Consider the following 25467-nt stretch of genomic DNA (forward strand, 5'->3'; position numbering starts at 1 on the left):
GGTTTGTTTGAATTTAAGGTTTTTTTTTCAGGTTATATCACACGTTTACGGGGGAAGGTGGAAGCTTGCGACACAGCCCTGGCATGCCCCATTCACACATATGTGGAGGAAAGTGTTATTTGTGTTGTTGAATTTACATTATGGTCCCTTTAATTGTATCAGCTGCCAGGTAGACCTAGGAATAATGGCATTTAAGAGGGAAATAGAAATCGTCTTCAGAAGACTGCAACATAATGGAGGAACCTAATTAATTTAACCTTGCAGTCTTCCATAATGGCTGCACTTTATCATTTCCACAGATGGAGCTTGAAGGAATTACCACTGCTATTTATCCCAGCATACATCCCTGCTTGTGGTTAGCCGAGGGCAGATTTCCCACTGAAGATGCATTTCTCCACTTGAGGGAAGCGAACTCGAGCCCTGGCAATAGCGATGAAACTTGCTGGTATTATATGGGGGGGACGGGGACGGGGGGGGACGGGGACGACATTGCAGAAAATGCACAATATGTGTCTCTTTATGGTTTTATCAAGTGACACTGGAAGAAGACAGTGTTTCCTTGCTTACCAGAGCCAAGATTTTTCCAGCACTATTTCAGTTTCTCTTCCTTAATTTCCTCCTCACTATATTTTTTCTTTAACAGCGTATATTGCTAACCTTTCCTCTTCCCTTTCATTTCTTTTTCCATTTCCTTTTCCTTCTATTTTCCTTCCCTTTTCCTTTCTTTTTCCTTTCCTTTTCTTTTCCTTCCCCTTTTCATTTTCTTTTTCTTTTCTTTAAAAACGCAATACATGCCTGTTTCTAGATCCGCAGAAATAAACCAAACACTTCTAGATGATTTGCAGTGTTTACAGACTTTTTATGCTGGGGAAACCTGAGCAGACTGGAGGTGAGCACGCCTCCACACACAAAACACAGCAAAAGCCGGATTATTTGGACAAGCTGATTGTTTATTATCTCAGGAAATAATGCATTTTCCACGCTGTAGGATGCTGGGGTGCACACAATCAAGTCAGTCGTGGATGTCGGACCGGAGTCGGGACGGGAGAAATCTGCTGTTTTGCGGCTCCGGGCTGTGAGGGAATCCCTTTATCCCCTTCAGTGAGTGGTACTAACCTAAGAATAAACTACGGCGATTAAATGGTCTGCACTTTTACCTGCATAGCCTGGATCTTTAAGAGTGTCTTTTGGACACTTTGAGGCGGATATTTCTCACCCCGAGCAGCCGGGACCCGAGGCGTTATCACACGAGTACATTTTCAGAATGGTTCTCTCTCCCGCTCTTATCCAAAGAGAAACTTGGTCGGTGGCGCGGGAACAAGGATAGTTTTGCTTTCGGTGTGCAGCAGCTGTGTGAGATGGACCCTAAATAGTATTGCCTTTTTTGCCTATTTTTAGGTTTATTGACATCTGGGGTTTACTGTTTGGGTTTGGGGATTTTTGCACACTTCCGAGTGCTCGGCAAACAAAACTCTCATCCTTACACCCAGACTTTGTCCCTGACCCAAATGATAACTTGATACCGTTCTTATACCCTGCTATAGAAAGTGTTTCTTCTATTCCTCTTCTGCATGGAGCAGAGTGCAAGAGAAGTCAAAGTACGCCCGGAGGAATGAGGGCTGCTCTTAGAATCCGTACCACTGTTAGTTGCTACAAAGCGGTGAAGGCGAACGGCAGCCCCGGGCTGTTTGTGCCGTGTCAGTTTAGGAGGGTGGATTTGGATCCAAACTTCCATTTATTAACCTGGCAAGTATGCGCAGCATCAGCCAGCGGTGCGACACCGAATAGCTGTGCGGTACGGAGCCCTTGGGTGTGCTGTCGCCTCTCTCCCTGGCCCTTGGAGCCGGCCCGGAGCTGCACGGCGTCACTGAGAGAGCTGTGATTTGGGCTGATGACGTGCGCCGTGACGGTAACCCAGCTAATAGGGAGCTGATGATGCCGTTGCACTAAACAAAGGAGGTTAACCCTCTTGAAGTCCTAGTCATTGGCCACGCGGAAATAACCCTGTACATCTATGTGTGTATAGTCCCGTGGGACAAAAATATGGAACATGAGGAATAATCGGCACAGAAATCAGTGCAGAGGAGTTCAGGCTGCGACGGGCAATAGCTGAAGCCTGGGATTCGGGCAAAAGAGTGAGGCGCAGCATCGCTATCTGCACGGCATGTTAATCTGTCAAAGCAGCTGAAAACGGAGGGAGGGGAATAAATAAAAGAAAAAAATCAAAACCACAAACAAATCTAATAATAAAAACCAGAACAATCATGGTCGGTGAAGCCCGCAGAGTCACGGCAGCACCTGCTCCCTCCCCTGCAAACCAGCTCCGCAGCCGGTCCCGCGCAGCTCCACGTAGCCCCTCTCGCTATGGAGCCCGGGGCCGCAGACAGTCTGCCTGTGTCCCTGCGGCACTGGCGAGCAGAGGGAGATCCCTGCGGTGGCCCGGGGAGGGGACGGGGATGCCGACATCTTCTGATGTTAGTGATGCTGTCGCTGAGGAATTTCAGGTTTTGGTCGGTGACTCAGGGAAATGCACCTAAACAAATAAAGTTTTTAAACCAGCAAAGTGTCGCTACTAGAGAGATAGAACACAAACCCCAGAGGGAAGCCCGCACACTGCGGGGTCCCCCTTTCCCTTTCCCCTAGGAGATAAGGGAGGGCCCCCGCAGCAGGGCAATGGGCAGGAGGAGAGCGGCCACCCCCTCGCTCCGTGTTCTCCCGCCTCGACCGCTCCTCCTCTCTCCGCATCGGGGAAATCTGTCGGGATCCAGCAAGGACTTTCCTGTTTACCTGGCCCCGGTGGCCTTCGCTGGTGCTGGCGCCCTTGGGAGTGGAAAAGGGGAGGGGGGGGGGGGGGTGCAGAGGACAGGGAAAAATGGTGGCTGTGAACCAGGAGACTGGAAAGCTGCAATTGCAGCTGCTGCAGTCAGGAGCCGGGCTGTGCTTGCCCTGCATCACGGGACAGCGCTGCTCCGCGGGTGCAGCAGCATCCTCCCTCCACCTTGCTCCTCTCCGTCCTGAGCCCCCCTGAGGCTGAAACCTCCTCGGTTCCCCTGCAGAGGTGACCTGCAGCCAGGGCGCGGGCGATGATGCTATCCCCAGACCCCTTTAGCTCCCAGGCCGCACTCAGGCTCCTCTGGTCTCTGTTCCCATCACAAGCCGCTTATGCAGACCGGCGGGGCCAGAGCAGGGTTGGCCTGGCCCCAGGTAGGGAGCGTTGTGGTGCAGAGCGGCCGCGGCTGCGTCCGCGCTGAAGCTGTGAACGTCTCCTCTGGTACTTCTCACCAGGCCAGGCCGGGACGGGCTGCCGCCTGGGGTGGGCGCTCCGTCCGGAGAGTGGGCTCCGTTTGTATGGGGGAGATCCCCTAAATCTTCAGATCTCCTGTGAAAATTAATAAAAACGCACGAAATCCTAGACAGTCCATAGCAACTGATTTTTATCTACCGTTTTACGCGCTTCATTATCCACCTAAATATAACAAACCCGTGATTTAATGTAGTTTACGGAGACCACAGGCATTTTTGGCTTCCCTTAGCCTTTTCATTCTAGCACTGGCAATGGGCTGACTTCAGACTTCTCTCAACAGTTGAATATATCTGGGGGTTGGGATAAGACCAAGGAGGGAGAAAAAGGGCTGCACTTAATGTAATTGTCTCGGTGCTTCTTCCAACTCACTCTGGGAGCCCCAAGCCCTACAGACCCCGTATTTTTGTGCATGTCCCCGGACCCTAGCTCTCGGTCACCGTCCCGCCCCGACGGACAGATTCCCTGGAAGCTGGAGACCGCGACCGGGCTCAGGGGAAGGCGGGAGTTGGCTTTAATCAGCGTTGTCAGAGAACCAGAATCAGGTGTGGATTTGTTTCAGGCCATGTTTACATCAATCAGTATTTTCGTTACAATCTTGTCAACAGTTTTAATTCAAAGCGTATGAGAAAGCCTGAGAAATTGAGCGGTATAAGGGAGAGCGTTATTTTTAGAAAAATATTATTAAACGTGGCTGAAATATTTTGACTGCACTGGAGGTTAAGTTTTTTCTCTTAGCTTTATCGGCAACGAGATGGCTCGGTGCGGGGCGTAAGGCCGGTCTGTGATTTTAGCGAGCTTCCTCCGTGGCCTGCCGATACGGAGGAGCACACGGTCTCCGCCTGCCATTTCCCTCTAAATTCAAGTTAGGCGCAGACATAACCACCCGTTTTCCCCAGCACTGGCAGCGTCAACTCTTGCGCGCCTTGGGGTACCCCGCGCAGCGTCCGCGTAATACCCCGCTTGCAACTCCCGGGGGACCCGCGGAACCCTGCGCTCACGCCGTCACCCCCGGTGCGGAGAGGGGGGAGAAACCAGCGGCCAGTCTGCAGGCTTTGCAAGGCGGACGGCGGCGGGCCTGTACGCGGGTTCGCAGGGCGCAGCCGATGGCAGGCGCGGAGAGGTGCGCAGAGGAGCGCAGAGGAGCGAAGAGTATCTCCGCGAAGCCGGCTCAGCTGCCCTGCTCGGAAGGTTAAATCCGCCGGATTAAAGGCTAACCCGAGAGACAAGCACTCCTACCTGTGCTGCGCTTTGGGTTTAGCTATTTGCGCGGGGCCGGGGAGGTGCGGCTGCGCGGCGCGGTGTGGTGCGCTGCGTGCGTCTCGCCGGCTCTTTTCGCCCCCGCTCTCCGGCATCCCCGGCTCACTTTTCACATCAAATAGGCCATTAACTTTTGATCCTGGCTGTTACATTTCAGGTTTCCCAGTGATGTTTCCTGCACACCGAGCCCCCTCCCCCCCCTTCTGTCCCACTTCACGTTTAAACACGACCCGGTAGATCTGAATTTCTGTCGAAAATATAATTTTGAACATATGCACTCATTCGTCTCTTCGCGCTTGGCCTCACATCGAAATCCCCCTCGGAGGAAGGACCTAACGTTTTAGATGTCCCAGAAGAGGCTTGAATTTTTGGCTTGCTTACGTCTTTCAGCAAGCGAGTCAGAATGAGACCTATTAAAATACTGACTAATGCCTGCGAAGACAATTTCCATAACTTCAAAGACCTTACGCGACTGTTGCCAATGGCTGCGATAAAGCGCTGGGAACAGCCAAAGGGGATCAGAGAGACGTTAGCTACTCGTGTTTAGGACGTTATTAAAGTGGGAGAAGTTGCTCCTTCTTTAATGCAGCCTTCAGCAGAATAGGTTTGGGGTTCTCCCCGCATTTGATCTCCCAGTTTCCTCTCTTGGCCGTAGGAAACAGCTGGAGTGACTGAATGTAGTGTCGAAGGAGCGCCCAAATGTGCTACAAAAGGTCCCCTCTGCAAGACCACGGGATCAGCAAGGGTGGGTGGAAGGGGGTGTTTTCACACACGACTGCCCCCCCGGTTTCTGCCCACCAGTTGACTCCCCAAACCCCCGTTGCTGGGGGATGGGGCGCGGAACCCCGCTGTAGGTCCCAGGCACGTCCCTCGGAGCATCACTCCAGGACCATGTCCCCGGGGGGACCTCAAGCCGCGGAAGTCCTGTCAAAGCAGTCGGGGAGGGGAGAGTTCTAAACAGAGGCGAGCGGGCTGTGCTCATCACCAGCCTGGCGCAGCCCCGGGCCCGCGGCAGTGGTTGCGCGTCTGCGGAGAGGGGCGGGTGGCGGGCACCACTTCTCCCTCCTCCCTGGCTTGTCCCCAGCACGTCTGCGCGGTCAGATTTGATCGCGGGATAATATTTACTTGAAATTCGCCGTTTCATTAAGTTTCTCGATAATAAATTTACTTTATGGAATATTTCCAGACATGTGCTCAGAAGAGGCCTGAACAAATTCGGCGAAGGTAATCTTAGGTTCAAACGTTTTCCCCGAGATATACAAGAACGTGTTTTGTTTTTTTTTTTTTTCCCTGCCAGAAACATGTTGCAATGCCTTCATATCCTTTTGTTCATTAAAGGAATACTATTCTTTTATTTCTTTCATCCTTTCAGCAAGTGTTTCCCACCACACGAGTTGATTTCATTGAAGGCATTCGAACATCCTGTTACAAACACAATTCTTTCTAATATACCAAGTAATTTTTTCTACTGATCTTCATGAGGATATAGCAATGGCAGATAAGCAAGACTTACATTGTCAACAAAATGATTAAATTTGAGGAACCGACCTCTCGGACTGCTAAGAGTTAAATCGAGCCACAGTGTGTTACAGAGAATGAGGAACATCAAATATATACAAGTTTTCTGAGATCCCCAAACAAGACACCTTTGATTAAACTCCTCTATCTGATAAACTGCAGTTCCAAATTTGCAACAGTGACTCTCCACTTCACTACTTCCACAAGTGGCCTAACGCAAAAACAATGCACAAGTTCGTGTTTGCAGTATATGTACTTAAACAAATGTATTGTCCCCCTGAACGGTTGAGCCTCCCAGTAATAGCTGTGTTATGTACACTGGCTTCTCCTTCCAGGCCTTTGCTGTTGAAGCACCTTGTTTACAGTTGTAGAAAGACCAAAGCTAAGGATAATATTCCATTTCACATGGAATTACTCAGTTTGGAGGTCTTAATGAACAAAGGCACAACACAAATTATCGGCGAGTTTAAAATATAAATAGGATTTCATTGATAATTTACTTTATAATCTGGTTTTAGCCAGTTATTTCACGGAGGAAACTTATGTAAATCTATGTATTCATAGTTATCTCTGTGAGTAGTTTTAAAATTACAAACAGGAGTGCTTACATTCTTATTAGATCTTAGAAAGTACTAGAGGTGAATTTCCAGATACTGAAAAAAAGTTCTTAAAACTCCTTGGAAGTCAGAGGGACTTTTAACTCTGATCTGGGGAGCATGGGGAAAGTTTCTGTCTGCAGCCACGCAATTACCAGGTGATGAAGCTGGAAGATGATCTTTTTATCTGACCCGCACCATGTTAAGTGGCTGCTTTTCCCACATCCCTCCATCTTTACCAGTTTTGGATAAAGATATTGACAATATAACAGAGTACCAGGGAGGTACCGATGAGCAGCATAGCAGAGGGAGAAATATTTAAAGTTTTATTTTCTATGTTAGCATATCATTTGCAAGGTGACAACAAACACTGGAGGTATTGAAAATATATGTATTACAGATGAAAACAGTTTATTTTGGGAAGTCAAAAAAAACATAACCAAGAGTTAGAAGATTAAACAGATTCACGTTTGAATGGACTATTTGTTACTTGTCCACTCGTGGGATCTTCTAAAGGGGTAAGAGAAGGTCTTTTTTTACAGTGGCTCCCCAAGATGTGTTACAGGTGCCAGCTTGTACTGGATCCCAACAGCATCTGTCTCAGAAATGTTTCCATGTCCCAGTGGCTCCCCAAGATGTGTTACAGGTGCCAGCTTGTACTGGATCCCAACAGCATCTGTCTCAGAAATGTTTCCATGTCCCATTAGAAACCATTACTGAAAACACTTTCTTTGAATGTGGTATTTTTATCTAGCAATACAAATTTTACTTTTAATGACATCTCGATGCAGCAGAGATGTAGCTCAATGGCAGCCAACTCTGGAACAGCAAAGCTCAAGTTTCATTTGTCCTTCTTTGTGTGGGTGAGTCAGATTTAGGCTCCTGGCAGTGCTTTTGTTCACAATGCTGTGCCCGAGCAACATCTAGCTTGTCTAGCCCAGCTGTGTACATTGTGCAGGGGACTAGGGGCCACAATACTAAGAATGCCCATCTGGAACAGAACGAATCCCAAAAGACTCCAAAGCAGAATAGAGGATGTTTACTAAGGAGGTCCCGTTTTATACTCGCTTTCAAGGATGAAACTTCACTTAAGTAACATAATATTTTAGAGACTGAATGTATGCTTGCATCACTTCTAGACAGTTACAAACCACAGTATAGACTGAGTGCTGGATTGTTTCTTACTCATCAGGGCAAAGAAAGCAGCATGCTACAGTAAGACCTGACAGAGAAGGAAAAAGCCATGCAGATAGGGCACAACAATGTCTCCTAATGAACTCAAATCCTCGAGTCTGTAAAACCACATTGTATTCTGGAGTGATGAATTTTGTATTTGGACCACTAACTCAATTGAAAGAAGTATAAAGACAGCTCCCTACCGGCAAAATATCTGAGGAGGTTACAGAATGCTGTTTATTCCAGCTAGCGTCTGAAATAAATTATGTTCCAGAAATTGGCTCCTGAGACTTCTATTTCAGATGAGAATTTGTAGAGTGTGCTAAATCCTAACACTTCTGGCTAGACTATAGCCTTCATAAGGATTTGCCATTCATCATACTTGCCAGGGGCTCTCAGATCTGGAAAGGTGCTTGTTTTGAGGAGTGAAAGAATAACAGAAAAGAAACTGCTTACCTTGGAGCTATTGTCAGTTCTCAAAGGCACTGGTATTCCAAATTTCAGGGCTCTGAGCTGTTAGTCCTACTATGTTTTCTTACTACTCTTACTGAAATTCGTTAGCTATACAAGGAAGACCCAAACTGGGTTTAGATAACACTATAGGTCATGTAAACCACTTAAAATCTGCTGCAGATAAGGAGATAATGGCAGCAGGTGATCTGACAGCTCTTGGGGTGGAAGGGAGATTTCACAACTTGCTTTTACTCCAGTGCCAATAGCTGATGCTTGACAACTCATGAGCCTGGACTCAAAGAGGTAGGATGGCAATCTGAATGCTGTTTTAAATGTTTTGTTCTATAAACCATGTTTATTAATCACTCCTTTTGATTAATATAGTAATTATGTTAATGTTTTACTCAGTGCTTGAATATTATATAGGCTTTACTTGATTCTTCTCACATCAACAGTACGAAACCCTGCAGAAAGGGAAAGCCAACACAAACACTGCAAATCTAAGACAACCCAAATCACCCATCATTATGGTGTCCAGAGCTTCCTATAAGGTCTGCTCTTTTATTTCCACAACTAGGCTCAGGGCTCTCAGGAGAGCATAGTCCTCCTCAAGACTTTGTTGCCAGCATTCTCACATGCCTGTGCAACATTTACTCTCTGGAGCAGAGTTTATATTTTATTCTGAGGTATCAGCCACATACACCAGTATGGTTTCTGACTACCACTTGCTCAAAACCAGTAAATACCTAGGAAGTATAAATCTTCAATTTTTTACCAGGCAAGATCTCTAGGTGAAAAGGGAAAGAATTTGGAGATAGGCTTAGTTCTACACCTCACTTGGCTTCAAAGCAAAGGCTTCATCAAAGAGTGGATAGTGAGCCACCTGCCCAGTAAAAGATCATGAATTTCTGAAGCAACTGCTCTTGTACAATGTAGAATTTAGGCTGCACATATCTATTCCATGAATTCAAGGGAAAGTATGTTGCAGAGACCCTGTTTTCCTGTTTGTTTCCAGAGATTTTTATGGATCCACATCTGCTCTTCTCCCTTTCATATTGCACTAGAAGGGAGCAAGTGGACCTCTCTTGAGTCTTTCTTATAATCTGTGGACCACGATTTTTATAACCCATGGATCCCATTCTCCTCTCAAGTATGTTAGGACAATTTAATATGCTTCCTTGCAGTATAAAAATGCTCAGCTGTGGTAGTATAATCTGTTATTTCCCAATGTCATGGGTCAAGGTGAGTTTGGCTACAGAATTTAATGGGAATTAGAGTAAGCTCTGCTTAATATCCTAAAATTGTGTTGAACTACAAATGGTCTAATAAAAATGAAATATATATAGACACGTACATAAATATTCCATAAATCAAAATACAGCCTAAAGGATCAATTTAGCTTCAAAAGGATGTGGAGTCCATTTCAGCTTGCCAGTTTGTATGTAGCCTTGTGCTTGACAGTTTAATTAACTCTCACCCTCTAATTTACAGGACTGTTACACCAGAGAAGAAACAAGTGTGTGTGGGGGAAAAGCCCTTAAAATTGTGAAAAAGCAAGAATGGATTCCAAGTGACTGGGATCCTTTAGGACAAACATCTAGATATTCTGGTGATTCAAGTGGGCTGAAGTACAGGATGTCCGTGGCATCACTGGTGTATCTATGGTTAAGGAAGATTGTTAAGTGCTTGTGGGAACATAACTGCCTTTTCTCTAAAGGTAGGTGTATTTTTTACTTTCTGAAACCAGCATACAGGCAGACTGTGAAGAGCTGGAAAGGGAAAATAGCAGAAAAGTACATCCTGAAGACAAGTGTCCAAAATAATGGAAGAGCTTGAGGCAATGGCAACTTTCTTATTTTGACTTCTGGTTTAAGAAAGAAGAAAAGGAGGAGGAGGCCTGGACTACAATGTTCATCTTTACCATACAGGTAAAAAATCAGTGATCGTGCTGCTTCTATGTTGGAGCAGCTTGACAAATTGAGCAGGGCACTCATTGTGTTACACTCAGGAACCCATGCTTCACACTTCATGCAGGGTCTAAGTTCAGACCTCCAGGGTGGGCAAGAAAAGAATGTTCTATCACTGTTTTGCACTGGCTCTGTACCTGAAGCATAACACACACGGAATCATACACATGCTTTCTCTCTTCATAGGTAATGAGGAGGGGATGACGTGCATACGCTCTGATTTTAGTGATGATCCGAGCTCCGTGGGGTCAGGTGCCATTCGCCTAGCACAGCGTCTCCCAGAGCAGCATCCCCATGCTGTCCTTGATGTCTTGACTCATTCTTTGCCCTCTCCATCAAGGGCAGCGCTGGATGACTCCCCATCGCGGTGAGCAGCGGTGTCAGATAACGCCCTGCGGCCGGGACTGCTGCAGGTATCCCCCGGCTGCCCGCCCTGCAGCCCCACGCTGCCGGGGAAGCGGCGGCGCTCCAGCCCGGGTCTTTAACCCGCAGACACCCCACGCATCCCCACAGCACTGCAGGAAGCCGGGATTCCTCAGGGACCATCCATCCCCTCTCCAGCAGTGCTGTCCCGCTTAAAAACAGATAATCTAAGTAAAGGACGGAGGGAAGCTGCCGGAAGAGGTCGGCGGCGCTCTCGGTGGGCCTCGGCGAGCCGGGCGGCGGGCGGTGCGGCCGGGCAGGCGCGGTGTTGCCTCCGGGCGAGGCGGCGGCGGGAGGAGGCGAGGCGGAGCAGGCGGGAGGGCGGGCGAGCGGGCGAGCCGCTCCGGGGAAGTTTCCTCGCCGCCGCCTCCCCGAAACCCCTCCCCGCCCAGCGCGGCTCCGCGCTCCTCGCAACTTACCGCCGGGCGCCGCTCCTGGGGAACCTCCGGGCCCGCGCCGCCGCGCCGGAGGCCCCGCGGAGTAAGTGCGCGCAGTGCCGAGCCGGTGCCGGACACGTGGGTGCGGCGGGGACGCGCGGTTCAGCCCCGGGCGTTGCGCAACGGCGCTGGGCTTGAGGTAGAGGGAGGGAGGGGCGAGGCTGCGGGAGCGCCGGGGGTAGGGAAGGGAAGGGGCAGCAGAGCTCGGCTCGCCGGGTGCCGCGGGGTTCCCCTGTGCTGGCCGGGAAACGCCGGGAGCTACGGCTCGTCCTCGGGGGCCTCGGTGCGTCGGGTGTTTTGTGGCAGAGGGTATGAAAGTGCGAGCGCTGAGTGCGGCAAGTGTTCGGGAAGGTGTCCAGGGTCCCCGATGAGGAGCGGGCAGCTCTTCCTCTGATGGAGAAAGGCGGCCGATGCCGGGGCACCGATAGCCATCCCAATCCCACTGCCAGCACAGCACTCCGGTGAGCCGGGCACGACCCCCTGGGGCAGCCGCCTCCCCGAAGGGAGCCCGCTGGCTGCTGCCTTCAGGGTGTCTAGAGTAGGCGGGAGGGATGGAGGGATGCGCTCTTCTTCGCACATCCAGCACCTTGCTCGGGACAAGGAGGGCGCCGAGCATCGGCGTTAGGGAAGTAAGGGGCACACGCACAGGTGTGTGCCTCAGCTCGGCTCTGGGGTTTCCACTTTGCCCGCTGCCACCTCAGCCCTTCACAAGGATTATTTTTATGGCTAATTGTGAGATGATTTTTGTCTGTGTTGGTCTTGGAGGCAAAACTTTTCTGCTGGAAATACTCTGTTCTTTAAAACTGTAACTAAGTAGTCAGTTTTTCTATCACAAAGTCAAATACCAGAGTTTTGTTCAGTTATTAAAATATAATATTAGACTTCCCTTCGCCCCTTTCTTTCTTCTTTTGGGCTCTAAGGAACATAGCGTTGCATTTAAATTGCAGAGGAGTTCACACTGAGTCTTAGTAGCAGAGCACTTTCATGGTGACATATGCTTTAGCAAAATGCAGTATGAACCACAGCACTAGGCAGTTGCTACATTTGAAGGCTCACACTTTCCATAGTATTTTAAAATAAAAATATGGTTATATGAAGATAAATCAGTCATTCAGTGCTGTGAGAAGTTCTTTAAAAAAGAGACTGTGGTGTGTGGAAAGTCCCTATGAAACAATTTCCAGATCAGAGCTGTTCATTCTCTGCCAAGAGCTGTGTAAGCATGAACCATAATGAGGGTAGTTGTAGGATCACAGAGTAGTCATGGAGCAGGTAGCCTGGCTGCATCAGAAAATAAAGAGACAGAAGAGCAATATGTATGGAAATGTCCCTAATTGAGGACTGCAGCTCATGGAGGTAGCTGGCATATCTTCTAAAGACTGGTCTGGATGCGGTGTCGCCCCCCCCCCCCCCCCCCCCCCGGGCTTTGTCCTAGCTTGCAAGCATCTTATTCTAGCATAGATTTCTGTGTAAGGTAAAGTGCAAGTATCTGCATCCTTGAACAAACATTTAAAATTTATGGATTAGTCTTTCTGAATGGCTTGGCAATCTTCACAATGGTAGAATTTGTAATAGCATCAATAGAAATGCTTCCAACCCATCTAAGTAGACTCTAAGTCACTGGTTCCTCACAGCTGTTATTCCTCCCAGGCCTGATGTTTCATTCCTGATTTTCTTCTTTACCTACATCTTCCCATGAATTTAATCATTAAAAGGGTAGGAAGAAGAAGGAGGAAGCAAGTTGCTGTTTTCCCTGTTTGTGTCCTGCTTGCGCTGCAAATCCTGTAGTTGTGGACAAGGTGAGGGATAGACCCTGGCAGGAGAATTTGAAAATCTTCAAAGGTCATTTGAACAGTTTCTCCAACTCAGTTGGAAACTGGGGGCCTCTTACATCCTGTGATTTTAGAGATTTGAGGCTATTTTCTTTGTTTCTTTAATTCAGTTACTTAATTACAGAATCCAAAAATACTATTGCTCAAAGTAACCTTTCCTTCTAGATTTAGAGAAAGAAAGGAAGAGCGATACACAATTGAGAGATTAAATTAAATTAAGAGGCTTGAGGTTTTTTTCCTTCCTTTAATTTTTACTCCTTTTATCATTTAATCTAATACATTGACCATGGTAAGATAATGATTTCTGAAATGTCTGGACACTTTTAATGCTCTTTCACTCTCTTTTTTTAACCTCTTTGTGATACAGCATTTTATCTCACTCTGTCTTGGAGTGCTAATCCTACTGCATGGCCATAGAAAGTAAAATGGGAATTTACTATTGAGTTCTATGATCCAAGCCACCTTACAGTGAAAAGGCTTTAGTGGTTGGACCAGGGAAGATTTGCCCAGATTTCATGGTGTGACAATGTACAGTGGCTTCCTGGGAGAGGCACCCACAGGAACAATTCTTAGGGAAGCCAGGGGTGCAGCTGCTGCCCATACCCAAGGCAAGACCTGGGTGGGTGCATGGGCCGTGCAGGCAGTACAGGCAGCCAGTGCTCCCTGCCGCAGCCTGCTGTGATGGGCTGCCCTGAACTCCCATCCCTGTGAGGTGGGTCTGCAGTTTTGCACCTCTCCCTATAATGAAATGAGCTAGGAGAAAGCTCTTTTTATTTATAAGAATGGAAATTGCGTGCAAAGTCCTTAAAATCAAGGAGGCCACAGCTGTCTTTCCTGTGCTGTTTCCATAGCGAGTCGCCACTACAACTGGCCTAATTCCTGACTTTTCTGAATTTTAATTTCTCAGTTCAATAGCTTGAGCTGTTTATCATCTGAATATTGAAGGGGATCCTATAGTTCTGTGTGAATAAAATTTTCTTTTTTTTGGCGTTTAGGTTATACTGTTCTCAAAAGAAAGTGAAACATGTTCAGAATATTAGTGGAGTTCACTCTTTCTTCTTTATTATGAAATATTATTCATTATAACTTAGTTATAACTTTGGCAAATGAAACAATAATTCATCTTTTGTAAAAAATGAAAAAAATAATGTTATATGGATAACAGCTGTTGTCTGTTAGATTTTTCACACTTAATATTTTACTATAGCCAGTAATATATAACAATAATCATAGAATCATAGAATAGTTAGGGTTGGAAAGGGCCTTAAGATCATCTAGTTCCAACCCCCCCGCCATGGGCAGGGACACCCCACACTAAACCATGTCACCCACGGATCTGTCCAACCTGGCCTTGAACACTGCCAGGGATGGAGCATTCACAACCTCCCTGGGCAACCAGTGCCTCACCACCCTAACAGTAAAGAACGTCCTCCTTATATCCAATTTAAACTTCCCCTGTTTAAGTTTCAACCCATTACCCCTTGTCCTGTCACTGCAGTCCCTACAGTTTCATGTAATGACAGTTTCATGTTGAGTTGTGATGGTGAAAAAATATTACAAGAGTATTAGGATAAGCAAACTCATAAGAAACATGGCTGTTGCTAGAGGACAGGTTGATTTCGTGACTTCAACTGTGTTTTGCTCTTGTGGGTTTTGTTTGTGTCATAAATGTATATAAGAGTCATTCTCATTGGTGGATATGGTTTGGAGACATGGAGAATTGAAACTAAATACTGCTGTTTGACTAAACTTGGTGCATTTTTTGCTCACAAAGAACACATAATGCATCTTCGTGTAATTGTGTAAGCAGAACCTATTTATCAAGGTTCCCAATCCTGAAGTTTTCTGGTTTTAATATGTGAAAAATGTTGAGTTGCTGAATTCATTTTCATGAAAACAGAGTCTGGCAGAAATCAGAGGAAACGAATGTCATCTGTCAAGCAAGAGATCTCACAAACCAGCATTTAAAAATGTTTTTTAGCATTGTTTTCCAAGGAACCAAGAGTCTTACAAATGCTTTTACAATCATTTCCCTCTCCTCCCCTATAATATTCACATCAATTGTCTAAATTTGGCAAAGATTTATTGGTGGGTTTTAGTTTCATAAGAAGTGACTGCTGGCTAGAGAAAAGAGGTCCTCACCAGTGTCTCCTCCCTTGACCATCACAGAGTATGGATAGTGTCACAGGGAGCCAGGCACCACTGTCCCTGGGATTATACCCTGAGAGGCAAGAGTGTGAGGAAGTAGCACAGGGACATGAAGGAAAGCTGGCATCATTGTTAAGTAAATTTAGTATCACTCATGGTTTAAAATTATCTTTCAATTAGTGAATTGTTATTTCTGGTCATCATGGGTCAGGCTTCCAAAGGTATTTAGGTGACTAAAGGTGCACCTGGGTGCTTGCTGTCATTCATAAGGGTGCTTGCGGTATAAACAAACAAAAAACAAATAAACAAATACGTGTAAATGGCTATAGATGTTTAACCTGATGTGGTGCCTTTAAATATCCCATTGGACCTCCCATTGATAGCTTTGACAGTTCAGTGATACAGCCTTCTGTTTTTCTCAGGCTTAGGACCATTCATTCTCTTTCATTTGGACTTTAACAGAGTTTGGGAGATAACTGATCCTCATAGATGAGTCCAAATGAAGAAAATAGACTACTTGCATCTACTAGTGAAACTCTCACACCTATGCAAGTAGGTACCTTTGCGTATGATGAGGAACAGACGTATCTATAGATAGAAAATATGAGTTCTGGCATTTGATCTGCTGTAAGGATTGAAAATAAGATGCTCCTTGTACCATGTGAATGTTGTGACTCATCAAAGAAAATTTTGGTTGACCTTAAGAGACAGGGAAGTTTTCATTGTATGGTAGGTAAATAAGCAAGCAGCACCCTTAGCCTTGTTGATGAGGAGGTGAGGAAGGTCACGTGTACACATATTCAGCTGGTGGTTGATCCATTGTGAATCCTGGAAGCACCACTCACGCAGACACACCAGAGCTCTGGCTGTGTGCCACACGAGTGCAGGCACACTGCCACAGCACCAAGGGCAGGGTGAGGCCAGAGGCAATTTGGTGTTTCTCATCAAGCGTGGGACCTCAGCTGACCCAAACACAGTGGTCAGGTTCCCCTGCACCGAGAGATGCCAAGACTTTGGCCTGTGAGTTTCCCAGCTGAGCGTTAGCTTTCAATAGCAAGGGTGACTCACTTGGAACCATGCATTCTGTAACTCATCCTATTTGGGTGTATTTTTCTGCTCTCTGGGATACTGTGGCTTCCACTGCTGAAAATGCTGCTGGTAGAGCTTCTTACTTGAATGCTTTTACTAGCTTGCGGGAAGCCTAGGCATTAATGAAGGTTATTATAATTTCAGACTCAAACATATCTATTTTTTAATTAATGAAAGTTAAAAAAAAAACCTGATTGAAATAAAACATAGTTTCACCTAGAGGAAAATTACTTATAATTGCTCTGTGTAAATTTTAAAACCTTTACATGTGACTTGTATTCATTCTACCTAACAAACTTTGTCTTGTTTGCACTGAATTGTGCAGAAGCAGTACAGTTGTTTGTTGTTAGGCCACAAACTTTTATAGACTGCATATATTTTACAAACTACTTTAAAAGCTCATGTAAAATAATAAGTAATACCTTACCTTTAATCTAAACTTATAATAGGTGTAGAAAGGCTTCCTAGAGCACATATATAATTATTACTCATTATAAATGTTGTATGGAATCACATGGGTTGAAAGTAAGCTTTTTGTAAAGCATCTTACACTTCTTTCCTGAGCTAAGTAAGTATACAGTTGCATGTTATGTTTTGTAGCTCAACATTTTTCTTTGATGCAGTTCATATACTTTATTAACCATGACACTTACTCTAACAGTGTTAACTTGTGGATCCCACATCTTTTGTGGTCTCTCTGATGCATGAAAAGCTAAATAAATTTAAAAAAAAGGGCTGTTGCATTCTGGTTTTCTTCTCTTTATTCATGCTACATAAATAACTGAGGGAAATTGGGGATTCTTATAACTTTCAATAATAAAGATCCCATGGAATGCTAAGAGCAAAGCTGTATAATCCTTGGTTGAGGCACAAGAATTCACACTGTAAATGGTCATTTTATTAATTTTTGAAAGCGTAAGTTTCCTTTATGTTTTCACCTTAAAAATATTCTTTATTTTCTGTCCTTTCTTTGCTGAACAGTTTCAACCTATTTTAGATACAAATAAAGTTGATCACACTGGATAGTTTAAACTTCATTCTAATTTTGTAAGTCATTAAAAAAAAAAAAAGTTGGCAAGCAAGTTGCCAGTATAATTTTAATGATTTTAACGTTGTTCTACAGTTTGACTTCCATGTGTATTTAATATTTAATGAAAAATATGCTCTTTTGCTATGTTTGGAGAGCTTTGCTTTTAGAATAACATTATTGCTCTAAAATTATATATAGAACCATAGAATAGTTAGGGTTGGAAAGGACCTAAAGACCGTCTAGTTCCAGCCCCCTGCCATGGGCAGGGACACGTCCCACTAGACCATGTAACCCAAGGCTCTGTCCAACCTGTCCTTGAAAGCTGCCAGTGATGGAGCATTCACCATGTCTTTGAGCAACTTGTTCCAGTGCCTCACTATGCGTGTGTGTCTCTCACTTTGGCCCTTTGTGGAGTTTCCTGACAGAGGCATCCAACTGGGTGCCTTTGCAAGGGAGATGAGCTCTGCAATCTGCCCATTGCTGGCAGCAGATTTCATACGTGATGCACATACTTGCCAGGACCTCATTCCTGTTCACATCTTAAACCATTTGTGACCATGGTAGGTCAAGGAAGCAACACAAAGACTTTACCAACACTGTTTCTGAACCAGTTACATTTCAGTTTTAGAACTTGCAAAAACAGTGATAAATTATTACCTTAGTTTTTGCAGTTCTCCAGTATGAGAACTGAGCCCTTCTCAGATGCTTTGGGAGTTTTGATCATTACATTGTCAGGTTTCTTTTTCCACCTAAGGAGAGGTTTCTCTCTTTGCGTTTGACCAAGTTCCAAAACTGGGGGATCAGAGAGTTCTTCTGATCTTGCTGAGATTATCAGCTGTCAGACCCCCACTCTCTGATAAACATAGCAACAACTTTTTGCCTTTGTCTATTTCTTCAGGTTGGAATTTTCTGTTATTCTCATTCCACTTTCTTCAAGTGGCTTAGTCTGAATAATTGTTCTAATCAGGCACAAGCATTTTTCAAGGTTGCTTCCACTTGAATGCAAGATATTCCAGGTTAGCAATTTAAATTAGCAAATTGTTCATAAACAACTTGGAGAATGAGGTGAAGAGTAGTGAGGGCAGACGGTGAAGAACTACACAAGGACCTTACCAGACAAGTCACTAGACAAGAAAATGACAAATGAAATTCTGCAGAGATAAATATAAACTGTTAAACCTTAACCAAATAGTTGTATCTGTACATGGGAAGTGATGGGCACTGAGATGATGCTCACCATTCAGAAATGAAATCTCAGCATCAAAGAAAATTCCAAGAAAATTTGTTAAGTGCTCAGTAAAGCCCCCCAAAATGGATGTTCAGAATTGTTAGGAATCCCAGAAGTTTGCGCGGGTTCATAAGGAGGATGGACAAGTACTTGAGCGAGCTGTACTGAGGGTTGCTAGCCAGATGGACTCCATAAGTCTGAGGAAATCCTCTGAACTGAAATAGCAGGAAACTGGAAAGATACTGGGGAAATGGCATATGCTTGCTCTGTTCTTGCTCTTCTGTGTCCAGTCATGGCTGTCATTGGAGGCAGCACCAGGAGGCTTGTTGGTCTGAATCAGTATTGTGGTCCTTACGTTCTCAGAGCCTCTTTTTTTCTTGTTAGATTTAGTTGTATATGGGAGACCTAACACAAACTCTATTGTCACGTGGTTTCTTCAAGACATACCTAGACTTACAGTGTTGCAGCAATTTTGTAAATATAATCGGGATTCAAAAAGTAGAACAGATATGTTTCCCAGGTTGTCACCAATATTATTTGCTTGCGCTCTTTGCTTTTAAAGTGCTTCCTTCCATCCTTCTTTCTTCTTCCTTGTGCTCTTGAGTCTCCGTTGTTGATCTTGTCCAGCACCTAGTGAGATCTCTGGGTAAGTAGATGCACCTCATGTTTCTTTACCAGAAATACTAGTTTTCAGTGAAATTAAAAACATTAAGGAAACAGTTTAGGTTTAAATTGACTTTTTTTTTTTGTAATCTTTATTTTAAAGTTAAAAGTGATCACATAGATAGCAAAAAAATCTAGATATTTAGTTTGTATTACTGACTTCAAAATAATGAGATTACTTTGTTGCTGACTTTGGTGAGTGTAGGTGCCATGGGTTTTACATATGCCTGTTGAAGACACTGGAGTCCTTGTTCTATATTTATATAAAGGAAAGCTTACCAATAAACCAATAAAGTTTTTCAGCCCTCTCTCCCTCATGTTTACTCCAGCCACCAGTTCTGAGACTCCATGCATTTCTGCTCAGTCCTATTGGAAAAAAAATGGTCTGTTGAGGTGGATATGGATGTTTATGGTGATGCAGAAGTGTTGGCCAGTTGTGCAGAGTGCATTACCTGAAGGCTGTGTACGCACAGCAAGGTCTGGGGCTGGCACAGAGTCTGTGTTTAGGTCAGTGTCAGCACTGCAATTGGTGTGGGACATCTTCCAGCAGATGTGCATGTTAGGTCCTGCACATCTGGGCACCTAGCTGTTTTCTGGAGTCCCTGAAGCTTGCTGTAAGTCAGGATGCTGTACAGAATTTGCAGGCATTCCAGGCTGAATCAGAGGTGGTCTTCAGTCACAGAGCTGGAGTTAATTGCTTATAAAGCTGCTGAAAAGTCCCTTCTAAATTTAATTAAAAAAAAAAAAAAAGCCCACAACCCTCTTCCGTTTTATTTCCTTTCTCTTTTTTTCTTTCTTTTTTTTTTCCTTACTTTCCCCATTTTGGTTTTTAGCTGTTACACTTGGCAAGTTTCTTTCCTAGCATTTGGAAATAATTGTTTTCTAAATGCTACCAGGTTATCTGCCAAATTTAACACCTTAAAAAGGAGCGGGGGTGGGGGAACAAGAGACCTACCTGGGAATGGAGCAAATGTAGGGAGCTTTTAGCAAGTGCTAAAAAGGAAACTTCCCAAATATAGCACCTAAAACCAAAACCATTGAGTTCCCTAATTTTAACTGTAAAATACCGCATGCTATCATCTATATGGTAAAAAGAGACCCTTTCACAGAAGGTCTCTTTCTTTCTTTCTCCACCAAATGATAAAGCACGTGTGGATTTTATGTTATTTTTTTTCTTCTAATGAATGTGCATGGTTTGGGGAGATACAGTTTTGTCCAGGTGTTATTAGTAAATCTTGTCAGTTCCTGAGAAAGTGTGGTCAGTCTGACAAACTTTTTTTTTTTTTTTTTAAAAAAAAAGAAAGAAAAAGAAAATTAGAGCAAAGCTGTATCCCTTGTCTTGGAGATTTTGCAATGGTATCATCTACCGTGAGGTTCTAAGACAGAAACATTTTTTCTGGTGGCACAGGAACAGGAAAAATGTCTAATCCTTTCTTCTTGGTGATGGAAAGTGTAAAGTAGTGGAAGATATTGTTGTGTTCCTGCTGTTTCTGATCACGGTGAGCTTTTGCAGGGGCTCACTGCAACTATGTGCTGCAGCAGCCCTGGGTTGGCTCAAAGATGTGGGTGTTAGTGGTAGAGTAGAGCTTGCATGAGAAATGCAAAGTTTTTATGGAGAACAGCTTGGCAAGTGAAAGAAATCTGGTTCCTTGTCCTTAAACATAGGTTGTAGGTGGAGGGAGCCAGCTATGGCTGGTTACTTGGTCACCCTTGGTCAGTACTGTCTATGAAAGAGACCACCGTCCACTGTTACCTCCCAGCCCTGAGAGATTATTTCACAGTGTCTCTGAACGCATTTAACATCCACTTCCCATGTAGTCAGCCACTCACTTTTGTCAGGTTTTGAGGTGAGCACTCAGATGGGGACAGCCCTTACAGAAAAGGAGCTTACTGAAGTCCTAGCCACCTCCACAGACCGGCCAGGGAGTGGCTGGCAACTGCCCTGCACCTGGCTGCAAAGGCTCATGTTCAGATCCATGTGTGCAAGGAAAATTGTATGGTGTTGGATGATGTTTCAGAGAGAAGGGAATAAAATCCCCTGTAAACCACTTTCTGGACTTCTTTGGTCTTTGTGTTTTGTTCTTTTATTATTATTATTATTATTATTTTAATTCTTTTTAAAATGGTAATAGCTGTTTAGAAAAGGGACTGCAGGTTATCATGCCTGACCCAGCAGCACTTCTTTAGCTGGTGGGACTCTAAGTGCTACCATAGTGTATTTAATAATAATAATATTTAACCAAGCAAATGACTTCCATAGAAGTAGAGGAAAATAAAAGGAGATATGTACTTTCATGACTTCCTCTCAATTTAGATCTTGTCTTTTTCAATCATTTGAAGTTTTTTCCCTCATATTCAATGGCATATTTTGCATATAACAAGTCCTCTGTAATAGATACTCTACGTAATGTAGATGTAATTTTTGATATATTAACAACTCAAGGGAATTCAATTAGTTTTTGTAAAGCTTTACTAAAAGTTAAAAATAACCTAAGATGACAATTATAATAAGGATAACTAAGTTGCTCTTGTTTAAAAGTTGAATTTTTCAAAATTAAAATTACTTAACTACATTGTAAATCAGCTGTTCTGTATTAGCATCTAAGCCCTCATGTTACTGCTAACTTGATTCTGCTGTCCGACGTCTCTGGTGTCTGCTGAAGAAGACAAGTCTCTGCCCCTAACAGTGTGTGTGGGTATATATAGGGCCCCTTCTTAAATTTTTTTTGCAGTGACGGAGGGTGGATTATGTCAGAGCACAATATGCAATAGAGGGCTCTTTTGACGCTGGTGTGTTATAGGAATCTCTCCCAGAGAGAGAAAATGTTCGCTACAGCAGCTTTTGCAAGCTAGGATGCCTAATTACGGTTGAACTATGTTATACACTAAAACATATATGCTTTTTCCTTATGGGCTTTAGTAGAAAATGCTTTTTAAATGTAGACAATTACCAGTCTTGGTAAAGTTTTCTTTCCATTAGTAACGAGAGCACTGCTGATCTGAAAAGCTGTCAGGTCATCCACATACCAGCATTACATCAATTGACTTTTGAATATTTTTCCATTAGAAAAGGCTCTATTTTATTCCCTCGCTGAAGTGGCAGACTTTCAGCTTGTGCGGTTTTTCCATTTATTGAATTTTGCAATAAAAGAGTTTTTGAAACAGATGTCAGTCATTGCTTAGGAGTGGGGCATTGTTAGAGAACTATTTTCTTCTGCTTTTTGCTATTATTATTTTTCTTTTAGAGTTAGGAGAAATTCTTGTCCTTCCCCTCCCTAACTTTAATTATCACTTTTTAAAGCCTTAAATAATTTTCAAATATATAATCTGGTGTAAGCACAAATATGAGCACCAAACCCAGAGATTTCATAGAAACTGTTCAGATTGGCCATTGTTCTCAGCAGGAGTGGGACTGGATTTGATCTCTCAATTGTAAACCAGAAAGAAGGGAGTGGATGCATTACAGAAGCATGGTTCATATTAGCATCTTCCTCAGGGTGTGGAGTGGACCTGTTAACACTTTCTTAATGTTTAGATTTTATAGAAGTAGCTGATGTGTACAATGAGTAGTGTCCAGTATGGATTTGTTGTGCACAGAGCAACAGGGCTTGAAGGGATTTTAATTTTTTTATTTCTTGCACGAATCCCATTCAGGTAGAAAGATGCAGAATAAGATTTCAGGATCCCGATCCTAAAATATACGTGCTTCATATACACAGTGGTTTTAGAACAAATTATCTTCAGGCCATTAGATCTCCGCTTGTCATAGAGAAGCAAAATGCTATTCACATTTTTAAGGGGGATGTGCGTATATATACACACACTCCCCCCTAAAATCAGGTTTACATTTTTAGTATTCTTTAGCAGCCTGCCAGGTTTTCTAATGAGAATTTCAGTTGGGCTTGTTTGACTTATTTGAATGTTTAATTCTGAACTTTAAGACCATCACAACCTTTTATTCTAAAGAAAGTTGGCTATGTAAGGAAACCATATTTTGAACTGATGTCTGTTTGGGGGGGGGGGTAAACCTTTGTTAATTCATCTCGGCACTTCACTGTTATTTTTAACATCAAAGAACACCATTTTGGAAGGTGAGAGAGCACAAAGCATCCCATATTTATAATTTATAGGAACTAGGACTGTGACCTAATGTAAACTTGAAGAGATTTAATATAAAAATATCTTTAGCTTGAGGGCAACGGTTTGAAAACTTTGTGGATTTTCTTTTTTATCCTGGCTCAATCTACAATCAGATTTCTTTGTTGTTATTTCCTCTTAGCATTAAAGTACAATTGACATTGATAGATATCAGGGAGAGGCTGAACTTCCCCCCCCACCCCCCCAAAAAAAAAGGGAAAAAAAAAAGAAAGAAAAAGAAAAAAAAAAAAAGTAAAGATGTGTTGTTGGCACAGAAAGCAGCGGTAGAAGAGTTTCTGGCTGCCTTTTATTTGTCTGCTGACAGCAAGCACAAGGATCTCGCTGCCTGCTTTTGGCTTGTGTGGATTTGCAATAAACAGCTCAACTATATATTTATTTTCAAGATTGATTCAATTCAGTGAAGATAACTGCTCCCGACTTGTGTATGCTTGTTAGTTAATGGAAAATCACAGATGTAAAGATCAGCTCTTCATTTCATGCCAACAAATTAATACGGTGATGTGGTACTGTCTTTTCCACAGGTGTGTGTGTGCTAGGACTGTCTGAACCTCCCTGTAACTAGTACCCCATATGTAATTTGGAAGAAGAAATCTTCAATGGAAGACCCCCAGGGAATAAATCAGAAGTCTGTAAGTAAACAACTTGTCAGTCCTGAGGAAAAAAGTCATGGTTTTTAAGTGGTAATGATTTTTGTTGAGACCAAGCAGCTGGAAAATCTTAGAAAACTACATGTGCTTTTAGTGATTTGAAGCAGTGAATGATGAAATTCATTGAGAGGTGGAGGTACTAAAGCTGCAGAAAATATGTATAGATTTAAAAATACTTGTCTTCATCAATTCATGTTACGAAAAGCTGGGTGTTGCTTTCTCCAAGATTCATTTGGCTTGCTGCATTTGTACTGTTAACATTTTGATCTGTTAGAAAGTTTTTGTCTCATTATTTGAAGTTATTTCTTTTTGCCTGTATGAATATATGCAAATATTGCTTCTAGGAGAAGGGGGTACAACTCCCAGGTGCAAAGTCTCATGAACAGTGGCAAAATTTGTGTTTCTTAAAAAAAGATATGTTTCCAGCATTGTTGTTTCTTGTAAATGCTTGTTTATAAAGTCAAAATAGTAAGAAATTTTGAAAACTATCACACGTGGTTAATAATGTTTTAAAATAATACTTCATGTTTGGTCAAATGATTAGTGTGTGTGCTATGGATTTTTTAGTTTTGTTTGTGATATCATTTTTGGCATTTGGTGAAAATCAAAATGCTACATATATGTTTTTATTCTGGATTGTTTTAACAGAAACAGTGCACAATGAAATTGCCTTTTTTTTACCAGTTATAAAATAACTCCAAAAACTACTATTCAGTAAATTCAATTAGATTTATTTCCTGCATTTTTTTTCTTTCTTGTTTATTCTCTACATCTGACAGTATTCTGCATCATTTCAGTCTTCGCCTTGTATATCCAGTTTCCCCAGTGCTTGTGTTAGTTTTTCACATAGCAACAGAGTAGAAAGAACCAACCCACCTAATAATAAGCCTGTTGTGTTGCATGTTTTTGTTACACTTTTGGTCCAGTGTCTTTTTTAACTGTGTGAAGCAATATGGCTTTGATTATTTTCCAATGTTCATTTGTTCCACAGTCTGTCTCTATGTGTACATTTGGGTATTTATCCATTGCTGCTACAGCAATTTGTGGAAAGGACCGATTCACTCCTAGAGAAAGGGGTGGCCATGGTTACTGACTGGTGCTAAACAGGGATGGTCCTGTTTGCAGATGCAGTCCCAGAGCTTTCAGCACCACCCAAGCTCAGTCCTTCTTCTATTCAGGATCAGGCTTTCCTCTGTGCATGAAACGCCTTTCCACAAAGCTGTTGGGATTTTCTGTGGCTTCCACTGCCATACTGCCTCTCTGTACACTCGGCATAGCCTGGGCTTCATGTGCTGCAGTGGGTTTGGGTCTGGTAATTGTATGCTGGAGCTGTATGTAATGACAAATGTAACTGTCACTTAACATAACGGGAGTATTAAGGGAAATATTTGTTCATGGTTTGGCACCACCAGCACTCCTGTTGGGGTTATTCACTCCATTCCTTCTTTTCACCACTTAGTCCAGAGAGCCTGTAAAACACTTCATCTGCTCAGAATTTCCCTTCACGTTACCCAAGTGGGTGGTAGTCGTGGATGCTATCAGGA

At 43.6% G+C, this 25467-nt stretch overlaps 1 protein-coding gene across 1 annotated transcript in view; it reads left to right on the top strand.

Moving 5' to 3' along the window:
* The first annotated feature begins 11049 nt into the window (after window positions 1–11049).
* EYA1 (EYA transcriptional coactivator and phosphatase 1) overlaps window positions 11050–25467 on the top strand; it is a 163517-nt gene continuing 149099 nt past the window's right edge. The window contains exons 1-2 of the mRNA XM_062633203.1: window positions 11050–11174; window positions 23798–23905. Coding sequence (XP_062489187.1) covers window positions 23873–23905 — 33 coding nt within the window. The 5' untranslated portion in view covers window positions 11050–11174; window positions 23798–23872. The remainder of the gene's footprint in view (window positions 11175–23797; window positions 23906–25467) is intronic.

This window comes from Pezoporus occidentalis, unplaced genomic scaffold (assembly GCF_034315485.1).
Source record: "Pezoporus occidentalis ecotype Australia unplaced genomic scaffold, CSIRO_AGI_Poc_V1 ctg4, whole genome shotgun sequence".
Lineage (NCBI taxonomy): Eukaryota > Metazoa > Chordata > Aves > Psittaciformes > Psittacidae > Pezoporus > Pezoporus occidentalis.